General features: G+C 40.3%; 1 protein-coding gene across 2 annotated transcripts in view; it reads right to left on the bottom strand.

Annotated features, from left to right (window-relative positions):
• Nucleotides 1–7,786, bottom strand: part of tshz2 (teashirt zinc finger homeobox 2) — a 41,870-nt gene extending 34,084 nt beyond the window's left edge. The window contains exons 1-2 of one of the 2 annotated variants that reach the window (XM_080294418.1): nucleotides 7,126–7,786; nucleotides 6,900–6,979 (exon numbers count right to left, since the gene is read on the bottom strand). Coding sequence is in view for 1 of the 2 variants with exons in the window: in XM_026155115.2 (XP_026010900.2) it covers nucleotides 4,818–4,857 (40 nt within the window). In the remaining variant the exon portion in view is untranslated. Of the gene's footprint in view, nucleotides 1–4,817; nucleotides 4,987–5,072; nucleotides 5,458–6,899; nucleotides 6,980–7,125 lie in introns of those variants that run through there. The other variant, XM_026155115.2, reaches the window with a different exon arrangement.
• Between the last annotated feature and the right edge of the window lie 14,731 nt (nucleotides 7,787–22,517).

Raw genomic sequence — 22,517 nt, 5'->3', positions numbered from 1 at the left:
GTATGCTCTCTGACTGACTACACATGTAGGTCAACAACTACAAGATGGATTTCTTCACTTACATCTTCTCGACTCTGCGTGGACACAGATGATGTCCTGACAAAGCGGCATAAACTATGGTAGGAATGTATATCATTACAATAATACGAAGCATATGAGCTGCAGTCCGCTTTACCATAAACCATATAAGACACACCATACCTCCTCTGTGTAATCAATACCAGGTCCTCAGTGCTACTGTATTAACTGCAAACTCGCCTTGCATTCTTATCCTCTAAATCCACATAAATGAACAACCAAAGCTATAAAGTCTCCTCCCTATTTTCCTCTGTAAATCATTACATCTTTAGGGACCTGGACAAAATACCATAACATAATTTCTTTTGTACTTGGAATGTCTAGCAGAAATAATGAGTTTTAGCCTCCTTGCAATAAACTCTCCCAATATTCCAGTTATTGTCAGACTTAATGAGGAAAAAAAAAAAACATAACAAGAAATAGTCTCTTTTCTGCAGTGATGATCACATGGAAACATTATCCACATGAATCACCCCAACGGCATATCAAATTGTGTCATTTGCCTGGAAACTAGTGCAGGTCTCTGAGGGAAGGCAAGGTGAATGAGCAGTTGCTGTAGAGAGGTGCAACACTGCACAGGCACTTGCCTTGAGACCAATCATAACAGGCTGTTTTTTCCACACAGGAGAGCGCAGCGCGGAGGAGAGAGATCACTGTGCTGGAGGGCACAGGAGTCTTGGTTCTTATCACCTAGACAGTGCACCACACTGTCTGCCTCTCACGCAAACAAAAACCTTCCCAAACTATTAGCCATCTACACCTGTCAACTAACTAGCACGCAGGAGAAAATGCAACGAGATCACGCTGGAACCACCTGACTTGATCCCACCCCCCCTCCCTTTTTTCCCCCCACCGTGGCGAGAATATACAGCAAGAAAACTAGCTGATGAGGAGAAAGTTATTAAAGGATATCTCTATGGGGAGCGGCTGCAAGTTAGAGAATTGCAAGCTTTGCAACAAAGTGTGCACATAGAGTCGGGTTTGCTCATAAGAAAACAAAATTTCAAGGCTGGATTTGATCAAAACAAAATATTTGCCCTGCTGAAATAAATTCACAGAGATATGGTGCATAAAAATACACTGATTTAATGAGTGCTAATGATAATATCCTTTGGTAACTATTCAAACAAGAGTTTTGCACTCAGAATGAGCACTGTTACAAAATGACTACTACATATTTTTTATTGTAAGGGGAGGTTTTTCATCTTAGTCTGCAAAAACTTTCATTATCTCCTGTATCAAAATGGCAAAAAAGGCACATGGAGGCTTTTTTTTTAGCAGTAACAATCACATGCTTTCCAAGGCCAAGAAGATGGTTTGCCTCATTGTTGTCATGCACTGTGTCTTTTCTCTGGAAAACCATGTAAGATTATGGGGTGTACTCTGTAAAAGGGTCGGGCAGTCACCATATGTTGTGCCATGCATTGATTCCTAACTTGTAGCCTGATGATGCAACCGTATCAAGTATGGGGAGAAGCTCAGTATGTCAAAAAGCTGTACTCTAGAGTCAGAGTCACAGGATAAATATAAAAAAACAGACATACACGAGATCAGTTAAATTATCGAAAAAAGTTCAATCTAGCAAGACCATCATTCCTTTTAAATCTTAATTAGTCAAATAAATGTAAGAAAAATCACAGAAAAAAGTCGGTACAAAGGCTTTAGACAAAAGCGAGTGAATACAGAGGAATGAGAGCAGTAATGGGATTTTAAAAAAATACAATAAGACTCTCTTGTACTTGCTGCCATTTTCCTCGCAGTTTTTGTCATACAAAATGGACTTCCTTTTTCTACCTAAACTGGATAAACAACATCTGCCTTGATCGTAGGATGTTTTCTGAACAAACCACTTAGGAGGAATTTCTGCTAGCCAATTCCCACAAGCTGCTGTCAGTCACTAGCTGGCACTGCAACACTTAATGCCTTTGTCTGTTCTCCAATTTATCTTGTTAACAGCAAATTGGGCTAACAGTTTGAGGCAGAGAGCTATTGTAAAAAACAGAAAGAGGAATACTCCCACGGCCGCAAAATAACATATGGCTCCCTTCACTCAAAAATGCATCCCGTGCACTTATAGGGCTTTACGTTTACACCATATATAAAGCCGATACACAAATTTCATCCTGGAATCTGCAGCCTGATAGCCTCGGCCTTAGTGATGTTTTCTCAGTAATAAAGTAAAGGTTTAGTGCATCCTATCCCGGACTGGTGAGTAATTGGCGTTTTAAATTACCACACAAACCCTGTATGTAAAGGAAGTAAATCAGATACAACTGTGGTCTCACATTTACAAATACGCCTATTAATAATACAATCCCCAGTAGAGAATGCAAGAGCCCTGAGTGCGGCATGTCCTTTGAATAAATGCTCGAGCTGGAAATTGCGATTTTTTTTACCCCCTCACAACACCTTGCAAAACACTATTTCCTACCAAGGGGGGGGATACTGCATCTTTAAGAGCCCTACAAAAATGAAACCTATTCCTTTGCATCTTCCATGCTCTTATTTCAATACTCCTCTCTCCTTGTTCCCCCTCCACACATCATTAAACATATTATTATAACATGACTGTCAGCCTGCGCCTCTCTTCGCTCCATTCTTGCTCTGCCAGGTAATCAATTTGTCGTCACTCTCTGTAACCCCAGTAAAGTCATCAAGTGAAATGAGTTACAGCTGCAAAGAGCCTTCAAGAATACAGGAGGAAAAAAAAAAAGAATGCGAGAAAAATGACAACACAGCCCAGGAATATTCCACCGCTTGATAGCACATCCCAGGTCTTGAAGATGAAATATTAATGCACAATTTGTTTATCTGCAGGCCCACATCTCTCCAGTGCCGAGCTGTTAATTTTCTATCGGCACAGACAACGGATCAGTCAGTCATGAACTCTTCACAGCCATTACCGGGAGACATTTTGATTAAGTATTCCTAATGTAGTGGATAGGAAAGAATGAAAACACTCTGCCTGCCAACTTTTGATTGACCATTAAGCCACTGATGAATGTGCCTGTCAAAGAGGAGACAATTACCTCAACAATGAAGAAACTCTTCTGGAAGGCTTATTTCTCTATAGGGCTGACACATTTACCAGAGTACAGGCGAGGCAGCTGAGAGCGTGTAAAGGGATCACTTAGGCATCTACTCAAAAGTTCTCTGAATAAAACTGGGGGCATTGTTTTTAAGAAAAGAGGGCTTTTGGCGACTGAAATGTGGGAAAAATATTTAGTGTGTGACTGTATGGCACCGAGTGTCTATGTGTGTGTGTGTGTGTAAACTGAGAGTGTGCCGGGCAGATAAGGGTCTCAGTATCTTAAGCGGGTATAAAGAGACGCTATTATTGGCAGCGAACAATCACCATCTGGTTGCTACATCCGCAACCATAATAAAGACTGATAACTTCTCAGCACACCACAACCAAGTAATTGCATCCTCAAACGCTGAAATACCCTTGATCAATCTAGTTTTAATGCACCGGCTCGATCGTAATGAGGCAGCCTTTTTGGGAACATTATAATTTACATTAAATAGCACAATTGCTAACGCTGCTTAAAAAGTGGTCAAAGGTAATTTGTGACCTTTTTGTGTAGTTTAGATTTTTTATTTTTAAATATTATAAGCAAAAATTAAGTTTAGTGGTATTTTTTGAGGGGGTCCTTTGGGATAGAAACGCTGAGATTCAGCTTCCCTACAGTGCTGCATTAAAAAAGAGAAGCTGTAAACACAAACATTTACAAAACCGTTTTACAACTAACATGCTGGCCTCCAGCACACACTGCACGGGCCTCCATATAGCGTCGTTTGTGTGCTTTAACAAAACAGCAGAATGTACATAAGCATTTGACTAGATTACCCCGCTTCACAAAAAGTAAAAATGTGTGTGTTGTGGAAGTGTGCACATCCTGTTTTGCCTGCCAGCAGCAAGGATGGAGTGTATATGGGTGCCTCTGTGTGTGTGTGTGTGTAAGAGAGAGAGAGTGTGTGTGAGTGAGTGTAACCCATTCTCCATTTGTCCATAAGATTATGAAGAGTTCATACAGAGTTCATCTGCTACGGATCCAGCAGCTCCACATCTTTCAGCCCCTCTCCACACTTCATGCGGGTCAAATCAAATGCAGTGAGAGAGGGTTAAAAAAAAAGTATGGGCAAAGAAAGTTTCTGATCAATGAATGAATAAATGCCCCTTGACATGGTATGAGTATTTTTTTTTCTTTTTTGGAGGGGTGGGGGGGCACCTAGAAGGCTTTATTGTCCTTCCTTTCCCCCTTTCTAGTGTTTTCCATTATTAATCTAATTAATCATCCCAGAAGTGCTCTTAAAGCTGCAAGTCTTCCTCTACTGTTTTATAACATTTGACTTTTTACAGTAATTGATACCAAAAACTGGTGTCTGAGGTCCCTGATGAATCCCCCTCACTGGGCTTCTAGAAGGTCCCGAGTGAAATGAGAATTAGTTTCATTTCCGTATTATTAAATTCACTTTATCTGCGTTCACGTTCTTCTCTACAGGACATAGTAACCCATAGCCACATGTACATTTATAGAAAACCTGCTCTGATGGGCTCCTCGGGACAATCTCTTACTAAACGGAAGGATCTGATTCGTATCTCTTTGGGGGTCCCACATGATAAAAGTTTGAAAGGGAAACCCTGTGTTGTAGACACGCTATTCGCAGAATCGTAAAACAAATATCGACAAATCTCACACACAGGTTCTTTTTTGACAAAAAAAAAAATCTCTTACCCGCAGCCCGTTTGGGTGCCTGCTGTTTCCTCCGTGGCATTTTTTTCTGGAGTCGCAGTTCACTACTGTGCCCAGGTGAAAACTGAATGCGGTCTACGATAGTCCATGCATAGACAGAGAGTGTGTGTGAGTCTTTATTGTGGCTCTCCGACTACTTCAGTCTCTCTCACTATATAAAGAAAAATCCAGTTAGGAATCGTTTTTAGAGAGAGCGGTGGGGGGGAAACAGATGTTAAATCGGGATCGTTCTTTCACCTTCTTCTTCCTCCTACGGGCTGCGAATCTTCTTCTTTCACGATCCGTTTGTGTCCATCAGTGCCACATATGTTGATCGACGCGTGTCAGTCAGTTCCGCAGGCTGTTTTCGGTGGCTAAAATGTGTTAGGAATGCGCGTAAAAAGCGTTTGGTAATGGTACAGTATATTACGCACGGTGCAGGCGAGGGGAGAGGCGATGCCAGCAGACATCGATCCATAGAACAAACTGAACATTAAAAACTCCTCCCTCCTCGCCTGGACTTGATGATGGCAGCGAGACATTTGTTACACTAGATAACCATGAGTTTATTAAAGGAACAGAGGCCAGAGAAAAGAGACGGGAGCACAGGCTGTGTGCTGCTGGGCTGCTGCTTTCTATCACTCTGTGCTCGGCGCCTTTTCATGCAGCTTTTCTTGTTTTTAGAGCCTTTCCTGCAGCTTCCGCTTTGCTCGCTGGATGAAAGACAAGTTTGTAAGATCTCCAGCAGATATGAATGAACTGCCGCAGACACACGGTTATTGTGTGGGTTTGACCGAGTAACTCGCTGAATGTTGGAATAAACCTACTTATGTGAACAGGCTGATTCCAAAAAACAGCCCGCTCTTTGCAGGAGTATCAAAATGCACAAAATTGTTTTGTTTTTTTTTTGTTTCGGTTAATACTTTCCAAGCTGAATGCAGTTCTGGAGGCCTGATGTAAAAATGCTTTATATGCGTTGTAAATGCTTCATAAAGTCCCTATGAACGTGTAATTGGTCTGAGATTATGTATGGCCATGTCGATGGCATTGTGGATACTCAAATTACAAAAGGGTCCTGAATCGATAATTACAAAACACACAGTAAAAACTGACATTTCAGGACACTGTTTACATAAAGATCACATTAGACTTAGTTCCTTCCTCTTAGTTCTCTAGTCCTTCCTGTATCTCTGATTAATCTTCTCATTATGGCTACAAATAAGAGGCATCAATCCAAGTGAAAACATGACCAACTATTTAATTTAGAATTACAACCTAAGAATATTTTCACTATAAATTAATCTGCCCATTATTTTCTTGATAAAGTGTACGATGAAAGTAAAAGCAGCAAAGCTACAGTGACACTGACTTTTTTGTTTGAGTGTAGTCTGCAAACTGTGAGGGAAAAGAGTAAAGAAAAAAATGCTCACACTGATGTAATCACATTGCTTTTTTCCCCTGACCAACACTCCAAAATACTACAAACTTTACTTTCTGAATAAAACAAAGAAAATCATCACCACTGCTAACATGACATTTTATTCTACTTCTAATTTGATCCCATTTTCTAAAAGTGACAAAGTGGTAGGAAAAAAATATTAGTAGCTCTGCTCTACTTCCAGGAAGGGGGTTTGTATGTTGCCAGATTTTTCTGAAACAATCTCAGAAGGCATTTTTAACTTTATTCACTTTAAACCGAACATTTCTTTGCCTTAATCCTCTATGACTAAGGAGCATAATAGTAAAGACTCTCTTTCTCTTTAAAAGCAACTCGTGACCTAATCAAATATGAAGTTGAGTTGATGGATGACTTCATTTCAGAGAGACAACACCCCTCTGAGATCCAGGCTCTCCCCGCATTACAAATGGCTTCCTGATAATATTCCATCACCCTATTTTGTGTCTGTCACTCATTTCGCCAATGATACCAGAGACCTCCCGTGAACTCCACCTGAACCTGTGCGATCAATCACGTCTCAGATCAAGCCTGAGCCATACCTGTCTGACAGCTCTTAACACCCTGTGTGTACACAAAGCATGCATGTGCGGTGACAGCCGTTACACCAGCGCCCACCACAAACTCACCTTATCTCTCCCAGAATGGCCTCGCTCCGCTGCCGCCTGCACCTACTGAATCCCATATCTCCACACCTTCATTCACCGAGCTGTAAAAACAAAAAAGTTTCTGATCAGCGCTTGTATTTACAGCTTTTTACACACCGTCCATGCATGTGGATGTGGTGCTGGAGCATGACTGGCGGGTTAAAAAAAAGTTTCTGATCAGCGCTTGTGTTTACAACTTTTTACCTACCGTTCATGCGTCAGTAGCGCACACATGCAGATGGTTGAATCTGCCATCCTTTAAGTCTTGATGGGCTTTTTTCTTCTTCTCGTGTTTGCAGTTTTTATGCCTGGATACTCGAGGATTTTCCGGGATACAACTTCAACAGATTTCACTTAAGTGTGATCCGCCACTGTAACCGCATCTGACAAACATATATCTTGTTAGTGCTTTTTCACAGCCACCTGTGGCTCTCATTACAGTGAAGTTAATATAGAGCACACATGCTGAGAAACTAGACATCAAAAAACAGGAAAAAAAAACTTGACTAGTTTTTGACGACAGGCTTATAAACCGTAAGTGGAATTAAAATCATATATCAAATTTACTGCTGAAAAAAAAAACCAAATCTACAAAACTAATTGAAATTCTTCCCAGTTACACAAGCAGATGTTTCCCAAGCTGGAAATCGGATCTTAATTCAGTAAATCTTTTGCCTCATATCTCATCACGAAGCGAGGCTGCGTCTCCGACAAAGAACAAAAAACAGAGTTTTTGCATTCTTGAAATTTTTGTTTGAGCTTTGACACCCATGTAATCCCGATCAGTCAGCTCTGAAACCAAAAATGTGCCCACATTCCTTGGAAGTCACCCATAGCACTGTTTTTTGGAGTGTCAACAAAATCAGTCTTTTATTTATTGTCAACAAAGAGGCTCAACAAAGTGTCTTTTGACTGCAGCCAAAGTTCTGACCTCTCATAGTTTTTACTTTGAGAGGGTTTGAAGCATCTTCGCAGTCTATTTTGGACCATTCAGAGCTTGTCAAACACCGCTTTTGGAGTGAAGTTTGAGGTTAACCTTGAACGGTGTGCCTCACATACAGTCGGTGTTGTAAACTGAAATAAAACTGCATAACAGACAGCTGTTAGGAGTTTCACATGTTTGATATCGGTGTCTGAAAAACCAGTTCTCATTTTTTTCAAAAAGAACATTATACGATAACCGTGACTCCCGATATGGATCTAAACAGCTAAAATAGATTAAAGTCAGTAATACTTCACAAGATACTAATTTAAGCAAAATATATAGCTTGAAGTGCATTTTCAGTTTCTCCTAGCCAACTGGAACACTTTCGCATCTTTCAGCGTGTTATTTTGGTCTCACCTCATCATATGCATCTCAATAAACAAACTGTACAAAGGAAGCAAATAGCAGAGACAACGTAACTGCTTGGACAGCACAGTAAAGCCCTGAAAGCTAAAAAGGCACATATTTCCCACAGGAGATGATATAGGCCAGACAAGGGCTTAAAGGATAGCGAATACACAACGTTAATGCTACATCGTTTATCCTGATCGCGTAAAGACGCAACTGTTTCCTAAATCTTATAATATACATATGTTGATTGTGTTTTTACAGCTTGTTTTGCTGACCCAAAGTGACCCTATTTGTTATGTTTAATATACCCAGAAAATGAATGGATGTCTTTCAAATTCCCTGATTTGTTTCTTTGTGAAACTAATGGCCTTTAAAGAAAATGAATCGCAACTCTTTGGTTTGAGCCAGTGCAGCGAGATAGAGGACAATACTGCAATTAAGACATTTTATTTCTTTTTTTCCCCATCTTTGACATTTGTGTCCGTCTTCTCCCACTCTCTAGCATTTCAGATTTATCTAATTGGCTGCATATGAGCTCACACAGTTCACCAGCACTTAAAAGTGCAGTTTAAAAAATCTGAGTGTGAAATGTGTCAAGATTTTCCAGTGTTTTTATACAGGAATTATAGCATTTTTTCCTGTTTGATCATCATAGACATTATAAACTCTCCAAGAAGATTTATGGACACTTTTTCCCAGGTCAGAACAGGAAATGTGAAAACAATTTCGACACAGTTCCTCTAAAGCTCTGCCATGCAAACACAATCCAGGGGAATCTTTCAAATTATTTCATAATTGTTAAGACAATGCAACAGACTCAGAAAATATCTGACAGACAGCGATGCACAAGAACAGAGCGAGTTCAAAGTGAACCCAAACAAGCAACGTCGTCGAGACTTCACAGATCCGCTCACGTTACGAGATTGACAAGCTACCGCCTGCGAATGTGGAACATTTAAAAACACACGAGCTTTTTGTGGAGCCGCACTGGTCAATTATCCATTCGAGTGAAATCTGGGTTCAACCTAAGAATGTTTCCAATATCATGAGACTGAGTGCATTCATATTTTGTGGCTGAACTATTTAGTTACAGTCTTTCCACAATAGGGAATCTAATTATAATGTTCTAGTCATGATAAAAGGAGGATGGTCTGAAAATCCAAACCTGTCTTTAATCAAAAGATGAAATTTCATGTACAATGGACAGCCTCTGATTGAAGTCTGGTTTCACTATTTTCAAAGCAGTGCAACAACATATGCATACAGTCAAAAGCAGCTGCTTGATTTTAAGATGTAATTCTTGTAATGCTTGTGAAAACTTACCAAAGCCTTAAAAAAACAAAGAGCTATTATATTTTCTGTGGAAATAACTGAAGTTTCCAGTTGCGTGATTGACAAGTGGTTAAAAATAAAAATTTCTGAGAGCAGGACTACATTTCAGCAATTTAATGATGCACGCTTAATATGAACTTATTTCAAGACTGAGGGATAAAAAAAATAACACACGCACACACATGAAACAGGAGTAATCTGTGATCATATAAACAGATACAAACATCATCTAACATTTTTCAAATGACGCCGCGGTTGTGGATTTTTGATGATGACATTAAGACGCCTCGATGAATAGCGTGAGTTATAAATAATGTTTGCAATGAAAGAGTTAATCTAAACACAGAGAGAGGAAAAGGCTACCCGTGGTTATATACACACGCGACAGTATGTGGGCCCGTCCTGTGTGAGAAGAAAACCGTTTTGTTAAAAGTAGGTGAACAAGCTGATGTGTGTGTTGTTGTTGAAAGCACATTTAAAGGAGCTTTGCGGGACTCGGCGTGTTTGTCCTCGGGGCTCGGTGTAACAGATGACAGAGATCGTTGGAGCTTTTTTTCACATTAGTCAGAACTTACTCCTTTTCACAATTTTACAGTACTCCATAGAGACTCAGACACCATTCTGATATTGTTGAACTAAGGTTGGTACTTGACAAGTGGGTACTTGTTGTTCTTTTCTTGACAGGTGTTAATGCCTCACACTCCTTCTCCTGTTATTTTGGTGACTACTTTTTGATTCTGTATTGTCTAAGGCTTTTTGCACATCGGAAATTGTATGTGCAGAAGAATATACTGCCATTGCTGTGCATTTATTTAGCTAATATTAACCTCTGGCTCTCTTCCACAGTGTGTTTTTGTCCCGACTTCCTCCCCTCCTTAAACAGTGAAGGCAGATGTATGCCCCTCTCTGAGCTGGAGGTTTTTTCCTCACCACTGTCACCAAGCAGGGTCATGGGGGTTTTGAAACCTTGTTCCAACTATTCTGGGGCAAGAGACACCCCGGACAGAGACAGCCAGCCGACCACTGATGCTCACATTCACACCTACAGGCAGTTACTAGTCACTAGTTAGCCTAACAAGCAAGTCTTTGGACTGTAGGGGAAAGCCAGCGTACCAGGAGAGAACCTACAAAGGCACAGAGAGAACATGTAAGCTCTACGCAGAAAGGCCAAAGCTGGCCGGTGGATTCAAACCCAGGAGTTTGTTGCTGCCGGCCACAGTGCTAACACTGCATCACCATGCCACCTCATCTTATTTATGTAGTGCTGATTTACAGGATAAACTCTAACAAAGATTTTACAAGCCGTCAGATTTCATTTTGGAACATGATTACAAAAACATCTGAGAACTGTAGCGCCATAATGTAAACCGAGCAGTTGACACAAAAACAGGGACATGTCGTAAACTCTTGTCAAAACAGAGAAAACTAAAGGATTTAGAGACATTTTGTTCTGGCCACTGAAAAACAAATGTTGTGGGTTATGACACAGTGTCAAAGATCAGACTCCTTAAAGCCTTTTTTAAATGTAGGTAAAGTGGATCTGATGTGTAAACGAGTCGTGTTTGGTGATAAACGGACTGAAAAAAAAATCTGGCTCTGCAGTTTGCATTTGCTCTACAGATCATTTTATGATCTTCCAGCTCTTCGTTTCACTTGAACTTAATTTTAAAAGCAAGCAGATGTTTAGGGTTAGAAAATAAAATACACCCATATGACAGACCCAGCCCTTTACAACAGGCAGACCAAGCTAGCAACTAGTTGTAAAATCAACACATTCTCATCCCATGGTTCTGTTAAATGCTGCTGGTGTCACTAATTAAGCACAAGGAGTATTTTGGTGTCAGTTCTCCAGTCGTGGCAATGCTCTGGACCACAAGTTGCTCTTTTTAAGAGCAGCAAAGACTGCATTGTGAGGCTGGGTAGGTGGCAATCACCATAATTTACAAACTCTTTGGGAGTTTTTGTGTTTGATTCGTTTTCCAGGATGTACCCCGCCTCTCACACTATGGAAGGTTAAAGGAAATAACCTACAATCATATAGTTATGAGTCCAGACTTCCTGGGGGAATTTAGGGCCTCTTTATGACGGGGCTTCACTATAATACACAACAGGAAACCTTTAAGTAAATACAATACCTTGGATAGTCTCTTAGATGTTGTCATAATTGGATTATTCCGGTCTTTATTATCCATGCCACGCCCAGAAGATATTTCTTTACAATGTGTATAATTTTAAAAAATGCTTTATGATAAAAGACTCATTCTTTATAAAAATAGAGTCTGTTAAAAACAACAGCAAAACATTCAGATAGACATCTTAAAAAGTAAAATTATTAAGGTTAGTTAAGGTTAAAGTTGACCTGTTATCTCAGGTGGAATGGCACCGTGACCTAAATCTAACCCTAACAAACGAATGACTCGTCATTAAAGGTTTACATATGTGTAGGAAAATGAGTCTGAATCTGGGGCTGTCAGTCATCCTGCAGAGTAAGTACAGCACGCGGGCCGAGAAGGGAGGGGAGCATTGTACACCGTCTTTTTAACCCAATAAAACCCATACAACATACAAACAATCTTTCTTACACTGCTGCTTGACCTATTTCTTCTCATGTAATATATCGTTAAAGCAGCCTTGTGAAATAGCTTAATTATTCATGCTTGATTTCAAAATGAAGAGCTTTGAGAACATGGCTCCACAGGAGGATTGACACACGCAACAGTGCTCTTACAAGCACACACACTGAGGCACACTGGGGCCCAGCTTACTCGAACAAAAAAAAAAAAAGAACACCCTTGACTGACTTCATCCAGTGTGTTGTGCACAGAGCATTAAAGCAAGAGTGAAGATAAATGCCCTGTCAGTGCCTTTAATGATTTATTTCAAACATTTCACTCGATCCAATAAGGTTACAATCTATGGCAGGTAATTGTTTATAGAGAAAGAGAGGGCATTTTGTTTGTTTTATTGAGCATTGAGCAGAGTGAACATACTAACCTCAGAAATGGATGCACTGTCAGAAATATTAATTTGCTGTTTTCGACTGCATTCTGCGCTTGTAACTCTTATCACACATATTAACACACAGTGCCAACTTCAGCATTCGGACTTTTTTGAATTGAGCCACGCGCTGTAGTTCATTAAATATCCTTTTCTAGGGTGTGAGGCCCATCTGTCCGTAAAGACTAGAGTGGATGTGGGTGTCCGATCAGCCACACACTATTTTTGCCTCCCAGCATGCGTGTGCTGCAGTTAGGTAAGGCATCAGAACAGCCTGTCACTTGTCCCTTGGTATTGCTTTAGTCTGCGTCGACAGTGTGTCCACTCTGGGTTTGTCAGTGTCTATTCAGACCTGACCTGTCTTGTTCAGCTCATGGCAGAGGACGCTGATGGACATTTCCAGTTCTCCTTCTCGGTGTCCATCACTCGGTGCAGGATGCATCCCTGACGCATCTTAGTTTGAGCTCCTGAAATTTGTTGACAGTTGCAGAGGGTGGTCTGCAGTTCTGCCACCCTCAATTATGGGAGATGTGATCTGATTCTGACTTGAGGGATGTAGGTTGCCTGCTGTGCATAAATGCTCAATTGTGGTCGATCGATATCTTGCTAATAGGTTTTGAAAATTGAAAACAATGCAAATAGAAAAGATGCGCAAACCCTGCTGAGGGATTTTGAAATACAAACCCAAAAGGCTAAGCGAAGGTGGGGTAAGTGACATCATTTATTTATTTATTTGCAGCCCTTGTGGATTCGATTCATTCATCCTCTTTTATGTTTGTTGCTTTGCTGCCAGTCAATCTTGTGTTTGTTCTCTTAATTTCCTTCGAGTCGCTGATGAAAAAGAAGGAGTATTTAATTAGCGCTCCCTCTGTTCTGTTGAAACAGTAAGTGTATTTTTATAGGACCAGGAATAGAGCTCAAGTCTGTTTCTAATGGAGATGGAGGCAATCAGATAACCAACACTGCCACCCATGCTCTCTTTTCCTCTTCTTGAAGAGGACAACTTCAGCTTTTAATAAACATGTAATAAGAAGGAAAACAGCTGGTAGCTGCATCACAGATGGTGCCGTTCTTGGCATCTCCAAGGAAGGGACCACACATACAGATGGCTCATTATTCCAGCATTTGGTTATGCATATTGCACAAAATTTTATTCCAATGCTTAACAACCAGTATAAGCAATACAGGTGTTACTATTTTTCACGAGGCTCTCCCTGCAAAGTAAGCAGTTGGGATCGTGTTTTGGTCATATCTTTGCGAATCACTCGCACAAGCCCCAGAAACGACTTCCCCCTATCAATATTTCAGTGCTGTCTCTGTTTGCGAGAAGCGCCACGTTAATCTGCACTCAGGTGTGATTCATGGCTAAACCAGCTGTCAGTCTTGCCTCGACTGCAGCTCTGTTTTCAAAGCGCACCTTTGTGTCATTAAGGTAACAGCCCGCAAATACCTCAGCAGGTCGCTGATTAAGACAGAGGGAGGGATATTGATCACAAAGCAACGGCGAAACAATTCAGCACAGCCAGCCGAGAGCGAGGCCAAACACCTCGGCAAGCAACCTTGACCTCTGCGAAGTCCCTCAGACCGGGCATTTTTTAAAATCTAAACTTGTAAACTCATATCGCAGTCTGCCTATCTGCATATTTCTGAACTCCAGTGTCCTCTGAGTATTATTTATTTTTACTCAAATAGAAAATGTCACTGGTAAAAAATAATTTGAATGAAAACAAGGCAAAGGATTCAGTCCCATGAGAGAAATGTGTTCTTCGTTGAGTCTTTTTTTAGGCTGACTGTTTTAAATTACAGATGCTCTCTAATTGGCTACGGTCAAATAAAACCCGCCTAATGAGGCATTGCATTCATTTGCTTATTTCCTTTCAAGTCATTTCCCTTTGTATCTCAGAGCAAAAGTCTGCTCTTGTGCTCACTGTCGTTTCAAGCAGGGTATTCTTAGTCAAAAGACTATCATGCCTCAAATGAATATGTAAATGCACTTTTTTTCCTGCCGCAGAATAGTCGAGACCCTGAATTTACTCATTAAGTATAAACAGTAACAATAATAAACTCCAACTTTAGCTGTTATCCCACCTTTATCTGTTATTTTAATGACCACCACCAGGTTTGGAAGTAAAGGCAGCAAAAACCTACGAGTGCGTCTCCATTATGTGATGAACTTAGCTCGGACTTCTCCTTTAATGCGATGATTAAGTGTGCTAATCACAAGTGAGAGCGAGACGTAGACACTTTTATCCGTCTGTCCGCCTGCGTGTGTGTCCTGAAACATCCGAGAGATTTTCTTTCAGACCTCCTCACACTTGACACTCCATGTATGCTGGAGCTGTCCTCTCCAATTTATAACAGAAGTCAATGTGACCTTTATCCTGGCAATGACTATAATGTACTTTAGCACATGTCAGTCTCAGGTCAGGATTATCCCCCGTGTCATATGTTTTGTCTTGCATGTTTTACAGTCACCAGGGACGCACCGCTGTGCTGCTGCGCTGCAGCCTATTCAACTTTAAAGTGAACTTAGACAGGTGATAGCTTCAAAAAACATGTAACATATTATTACCATAGAGACAGTATTCAGAGGCCCAGTGCAGCATACTATTATGGGCCTATTCCTTCAGCGTTATTATACGTTCAGAGATATTTATAGCCTGCAAAATGCAATTAGACATTATAATTACACAGTAATGACTATTTTGAACCCCAGTTTAATAATAATAGCTTTGCTTTCTACTCTATTCTAGACTGCAGGAAACAAAAGAAGCCAAACGACTTAAAGTGCTTAAAAGCATTGGTAGGCTGCACGAAATAACTGTCACATGTTTTTGGCTCTAATTTCCCCCCTCATACTCATCTTATTGCTCATCAGCTAAGTTGTCAGGTCTGCTACATCCCTTTGATGGCATCACTGACAATTAGCAAGACGATGCCACACAAAACCATCTGGACAGGCACATCTCTCGTTGCTGAGGGAGACAGTTTCTGGTGTGACAAAAATAAATCTCAAGGTCAGTTGCTGTCACTTTTTAAAAGTATCAGATTCCTTCAGAGGTAGATTTATGGGATTGGATTTATTTTGAGAAGGTTTACTGGCTAATGACAAGGTGTCTGAGACTGTTAAGTGGAGAGGAGGAATTAAATCAGTAGAGTACACAAGCCAGTACCCCGCTTAATTTTAGCTATTGCTTTTTTCATCACCTTTCACTGTCATTGCCTGAATTTATTGACAGATTGATGTGTTCAAAAATATGTTAAATATATAGACGGACAGCTGCCTGACTACCATTCAAAAAATAATAGACCTGCTATGACATTTTTCCAGTACACTCTGAAAAAAAAAATTATCAAGAGGGGTGGGAAATTGATTTTCCCCTTCCCCATACGCAGCAAATGTTCCACATAAATATATGATGCTTTGACAAACCTCCTCACATTAAACGTGAAGGATCCTGGCAATGAAAGTCAGACTAAATATAACTCTGTTAGGGCCCAGCCACAGCAGCATACTTTTGCATCATTATAATCTGTATAAACATTTACACAAAGGAAGGAGTGAAACCAACTGACCAGGAAACACCATCCTCACTTTAAGGTAGAAAGAGTTACAGATTTCAAAATAAAGGAATCCAGCTTTAAACAGGTGTGGCTGAATCTACTTTAGCTTGAAATGCTCAAATAAAGACTGTCTAGGGATAAAGTGCCAAACATAGTGTGTGTGGTCATAAAACAAGACGGTGTAATTGTATAAACTGCGTGCCTGGTTAGCAACAAAGCTAACGAGCCTATTAACTGACAGATAAGTTGGGTTTGCTAGCTCTGATCTTTTCCCCCTTTTGGTAGCTCTTCAATAAATACAGTACTTACACTTCCATCATTCTAGGCATGTTTGACCACCTTTAATCTTTTTTTAACAATACAAAAGGAATCATGTCTAGTATTTTGTCTAATATGTGAATACAAAATATCCCGGAGAGCTTGCTAAATTTCAAAAACAATTTTATAATATTTAGCCTAATCTATTATATCAAACGAGTTCTCGTTATGTTACTAAATTTGTTTTCTTCACTCTAGTTCAATGTAAAAATAATATAAATAATTTACAGTTTAAATTAAAAACTGGTGGTGGATTAGCTGTTAGCCCAGCAACACAAAATCTTTGCCTACAATTTCTTAAGGTTCTCATAGAATGAAGAAACAGCCACAACAGACAAACTTCAAACATTAACTAAAAGTAACATTTGCCCAAAACTCCGCCCCCAACACGTGTCAGGTCAGGAATTTAGTGACCTTTCTCCAGGTTGTCCTGTACTACCAGAAAGGTTTTTCTTTTGAAAAGTAAGTCATTTAAAAATAACTTTTAAAAAAATGTAAAGAAATAAAAAAGAGATAAATCATTGGATTTGCAGTTATTTTGTTTGATGGATTGATTCTTCCTGTGCAGCCCTCAATCATATGCCGGTTTCATAAATTGGCACTCAGTCAGAGCTTTGAGAAGCCCTGCCAGAGTAAAAGATGAATTAATGGCTACCATTACGTCAACCATGGATTTGTCAGTTCTGTTTTAAAGCTCTGAGTTTTGGAACCTCACTATTTTGGTGTTTTGAAACTGGGCCTTGCGAGCAAAGAGCAGATTCTGCTGAGAATTTGAACACAACGCACACAAAGAGTAACAACCAGAAAGCAGACCCGCTCTGGACCATAGGCTACCTGCCATTCTTTATTATATCACCTATCATTCTATAACTATAACTTTAAAAAGCATAAAAATGTAAAACATGTCAAAATACACTTGTATGATCACTTTCCTATACTTTGAAACAACCTGATTTATTTTGTGACCTTATGAGTCACACCCTTCTGGCCATTAGAAAGAAAGCAGGCTTAAAGCGATTATGTATAAAACTGAAAAGCCCATCTTTTGTATGTATATATTCTGTGTAGCCGGATCTGAAGTCACTAGCCTAAAAATGTGTCTTTAAGTTTTTGTTCAGAGTTAATCGATTCTTCGAAGGACACAAGTTTTAACACCGCCCGTAATCATTCGATCTTCATTTTTAACTGCGTTCTTTTTGCCTGTCGGTTTGGATCAAGGATTCAGGGGCAAATGGATCATTAAACAGAAACTAGAACATACTGTCATTGTTTTGAAGAGCATATTCTGTGCAAGCCCAGCTCTTGCTACAGTATCTCATCTGCAGCTCTTCCATTGTGTGGTCCCATGATGCTTCTCTGCTTGTGTTTCCATACATCATGTTTGTGCGGGCTGTACTAAAGCAGATCCCCTACAGAATAGGATCCAGAGTGTCATCCAGGCAGAGTTATCCCTCACCACTGGCTGACCGTGGCATTATTCCGATGGGGACTGTTTGACTAATAAGCATTTTCGTTTCACAAGTGCTGGCTCTAGTCAATGCTGCTGCTACGGATATACATACGGTATAGAGGACACCTTGAATTGGAAAAAAAAGAAAGAAAGGTGGCCAACACTATTAAAAGCACCCACTGGTCCGGAAAACACACTGTGATTTCATTACAAAAATCATATAATGGTCGTAAACACAATAAAAAAGTTGCAATTTTACTCGGGGAATTTGCAGCGTATGTAGAACAGATACAGCGCTTTCTTTCTGTGACAAGTTGCACTTGAATGCACAAGATGCTTCCCTTTGTTTGATTTCAGCAGAATGGTTATAGTGGTAAACCGATATCTTACTGAGCAAACAGAAGGCGGTGCATTAAAGATAAAATAGGGTGGCACTTGATTTTGAATGCATTGTGTGAAAAAGAAAAGGACACTGTCCACACATTAATGGGTCAGCTTAGAGCGGATGCTGTGATTCCTCTCTCTTTAACTGGGGCATTGTATGTTAGGAATGCTCGTTTACAGAGTGCATCTTTATGATGTGCTGCAGATGTTTCATAAATGTAGGTGAGTAAAAATAGTACATTTGCTGAGGGATATCCCCAAGTTATGTATTTGAGAGCACGAGTGGCCCCGCATATCTGAGGTTTATATTGTTAAAAGATGTGACACATATTAACAGTCTCTCACCAATGGGTAAGAATCTCACAAACGCCTGTAATAAAATTCATGCGCAGCTTGCTGTTGGCTCGTCCTTTACGGCCCTTTACTCTAAAACCGAGAAAGAAAGTAGAACAAGAAGACCTCATTGACCTTCTTTGTGCTGGCAGACACTTCATATTTCAACAACCAACCACTAAAAAGTATTTTAGCTCTACGATGCTACCTGAGTGTTTTCCTCCCACACAGAGTTAAAAATGCACACCACTAAATGACCTCTTTCTTTTTGCTCAGTTGGTGGAACTGAGCGGTTGCAGATTTACTTGCAAATGTGTTTTTCTATCTATATAAATATGCATGTCTTTGCTGTAAATAATATTTGTTGCAGCCACCAAAACAAATTCGCAGCACTCTGAAAATTCAACTCTAATGAGCGACTCCGCTCTGCACTCTGGGTTCCTGGGCTGTATATTTGCTCCCGTCGGGTCCGGGTCCGAGCATGTTACTTAGCAAATTGCTGCAATCACCTCAGCAGACCACCCAGACAACCTCTTCCTCTGTGTTCGACTTCCCCGAAGAAAAGCCTCCGAGCGCAGGGAGCGAGTCCGCAGAGGTTTCCATCAGATGGTGTATAGCATCCCGCAGTCTCTCACGGTTGGGCTTTGGTAGAAGTTCAGCACACATGAGACACCATCATTTGAAAAACATCTGTCACTCTGACAAATAATAAGTGCACAGGGCCTCCAGGGAAAAGGGAAGTGCAAGCTCCATATTTTATTTCTTTTTGTATAGCACTGCGACTGACTGCTGTTTTTGTGTGCGGTGAACTGTACTTTATATCTAATGCAATGCATGCTCACACTGACAATTGACATTTTAAGGGCATTACCCTTGACAAGGCGACCTGGACAAATGAAAGAAAAAGGCAGAATGATTTATCGGAGCGGGGGGGGCTGCTGAAATATTTTGACTTACGTTTTTTCCGTGCTGTTCGAAATGAATAGTGAAGACATATACCGCACCCCTGCTCCTGGCTGTGTGAGCTGTCTGCAGAATAGCCTGATGACCTGAGATCAGGTAGGGCTATATCTCCCCAGGGTGCTTGCAAAGCCAAGACAGCACTGCACTGCTCTCCTTTTCTAATTCTGCCAGTTCCTCCTGGCTTAATTGAGAATTTGAACAAACAAATTAATCATTGCAGCCCATAAAAATGACAGGATTCATGCAGTAGCATTCTTCATTCTCTCTAATTTGTTGTGCGTTGTCGTTCCCCCTCCCCTGTTCCTGTGCCTTTTCTCAAGCCCCCACAGCATTTTTTGTGCTGAATCTGCTAGTTTACCCCCTTATGAAAATTACAAATACTTGTCAAGGTTAACGAGTTAATATTCTCATTCAATATTTATTTTATGGGCGAAAGAGAGCGTCTCCCTTCAGCGCGTCCTCTTCCAGAGCGAGGATGGGTTTGTTAATCAAAATGACAAGGACAGTGTCCTTTTGATAATCCCCTGAATCATCGGGAATAAAAAATGAACTTTATTAATCAGCGGCCTCTGATTAATTGTTATGAAGTGTTGCTCATCCATTTCCCCTGCATTTCCGTAATTTTCACAGAAGCCTAACAATCTCCCCAATGATTTGAAGCCTTTTGAGCTGGCGATGCATTCAGCAGCACAGCAATAAATAGCTGGGCAGCACACTCTTCTTCCTGGATGAGCTTCTTTTACAAAAACACAATGCTTATTTTCCCTCTTTGCTTACAGCATTACTTTTTTTTAATATAACTTCTTCTTTTTTTTTCTTCTAGCTTCTGAGTTTGCATTTTTAAAACGGCATTTTACAAAAACGTCAATACTGACACTAACATCAGTTTAGTAGCAGCCATCAGTCTTCCTTTATGTTTATATCCCACATCAATACTGCACTTTCTGCCCACTTAATCCTTGAATGTGAGACACAAATGTAATATCCATTCCTCTCCAGATGGATCCAACAGTACAGTTCCAGCAAGCTAATAGTGTAAAGCAAGACTTAGGACAAAATCAAATATAAATAAGCAGCTAGTAAATGAAATCATGTTACACATTATCTACAAATTAACAACTCAGACTCAGCAGACCTCCCCACAGCAGAACACGATACCCAAGTTTTCTTTCATCTTAAGAAAGTAGGACAATTAATACTGCATACATTGGTGATGTCTATGATTAATATATAACCCTGAATGTCGTTTTCACAGTGAATGGTGCAAGGTTGGGATTCTGATGTAATTTACATGAGTGAGCGAGACGCGGGGTGCTCATTTTCTCTGAAGTGATGTCCATGAAACAGAATGTACAAAGGATGGGAAAGTTTCCTATCAGAAGGGCGTCTCTCTTTTATTTTCCTTCTCCTCTGGCATGCCACAAAAGGTGGGGAAGGGTGGGCGTGAAGCGACAAAGAGAGCGATATTTCATCTCACGCCCATTAATCAGCATCTGTCTTTGACTGTATTTACCTAGAAGTTATTATTTTCACATTTAACTCTATATTTAAAAGTCCCGTGTACGGAAATGATACATTTAACAAGCGCACGCTATGAATTTCAGCCTCTTCAAGAGATTTAAGGGGGTTGGGTGGCTCACATGCAATTAATTGTGGAGGTGTTTTATCCATCAGAATGAATAATTTAAAGGGAGTGTTAATAGGTATCCCAGACTTGGCCAAAGGAGCGGAGACAAAGTGTTGTTGAAAGACGTTTCATTACTTTCCCTCTGATGCTGCTCTTCATTTGTTCTCCCGTGTCTTTTTTGGGTCAGTCTAGTCGCGATCAATGACGGCAACAAAGAAATATTAATAAATAATTATTTGCATTATTATAATAAAAAAGGGGAGAGTTACATCAACTGTGCACGGCCGCTGGATTTGATTCATTTAGAATTTTGACACCGAGCCATAATCATTGTAGCATGAAGCCAGAAGTTAAACTTTGCCCATAAATAAAAGTTAGTCTGGTTCTTCGCACATGGGAACAAAATCTGAGCAAGACCTTTCCCCCAGCTGAGTTACCTTTGAGAAATCTGCTTTATACAACATAAATTGTTCTGAGGGAGGAACATTAAAGCCACAATCCATCTTTTCTTCCCCCGTATAAATGTTAAGTATATTCTCATAAATATATGCTTTGATTTATAGATTAAAAATAACCTCATCATACATGTTTCCCTGCTCTTTTACCCAGAAATACTGATGTCAACTAACCTTTATCAAGAGTAAAAATTAAACAGTCGTACATATTGATAATAGATTGGCTCTTTGGATGCCAAAAAGTACACTACAGTTGAAGACTTAGGAATGCACTTACTAACAAATGTATCACATTCACTGATAAAGATTATCTTGTGGGAAATTTCCATAGACTCTTAACACATAAAACCCACATTTCCCCTTGAAGGAAGCATTAAGTTGATGATGTTGGAGACTTGAACTCAGCACAGCTTTGACTGATTCCTCCTGTGTGTGTGTGTGTGTGTGTGTGTGTGTGTGTGCGCACGCACGTGCATCTCCTCTTGTGGGAAACAATGGGAACTTCACAGACTCCCACATGCGCAGAGGGATGACTTCAGAAAGAAGTCATCTCTGTCACATGCAATAAAAGCAAGTCCACATGCGCATAGTTCCCCATCCTTCACGCTTTGTTTACACCCAACCCACAACATAAATTAGCTACAGCGACTACTCTCCTTTCAACACCTGTCCAACACGGGGACATTTGGGTGGAAAAACAAGAAAAAAGATAAGCGCTAAGGATGTGTTGCTAGCCAGGTTTCCCAAAATGCAAACAGTAAATTCCGATGAGATCTTGTAAAATTAATTTTCTGACGCTATCCTTTTCCCCTCGGTAAAATGAGTCTGTTAATTTTTCACA

The sequence above is a fragment of the Astatotilapia calliptera genome, chromosome 20 (genome assembly GCF_964374335.1).
Source record: "Astatotilapia calliptera chromosome 20, fAstCal68.1, whole genome shotgun sequence".
Taxonomy (NCBI): domain Eukaryota; kingdom Metazoa; phylum Chordata; class Actinopteri; order Cichliformes; family Cichlidae; genus Astatotilapia; species Astatotilapia calliptera.
The sequence above is the reverse complement of the archived record's forward strand: the minus strand, read 5'-3'. Positions and strand labels throughout refer to the sequence as shown.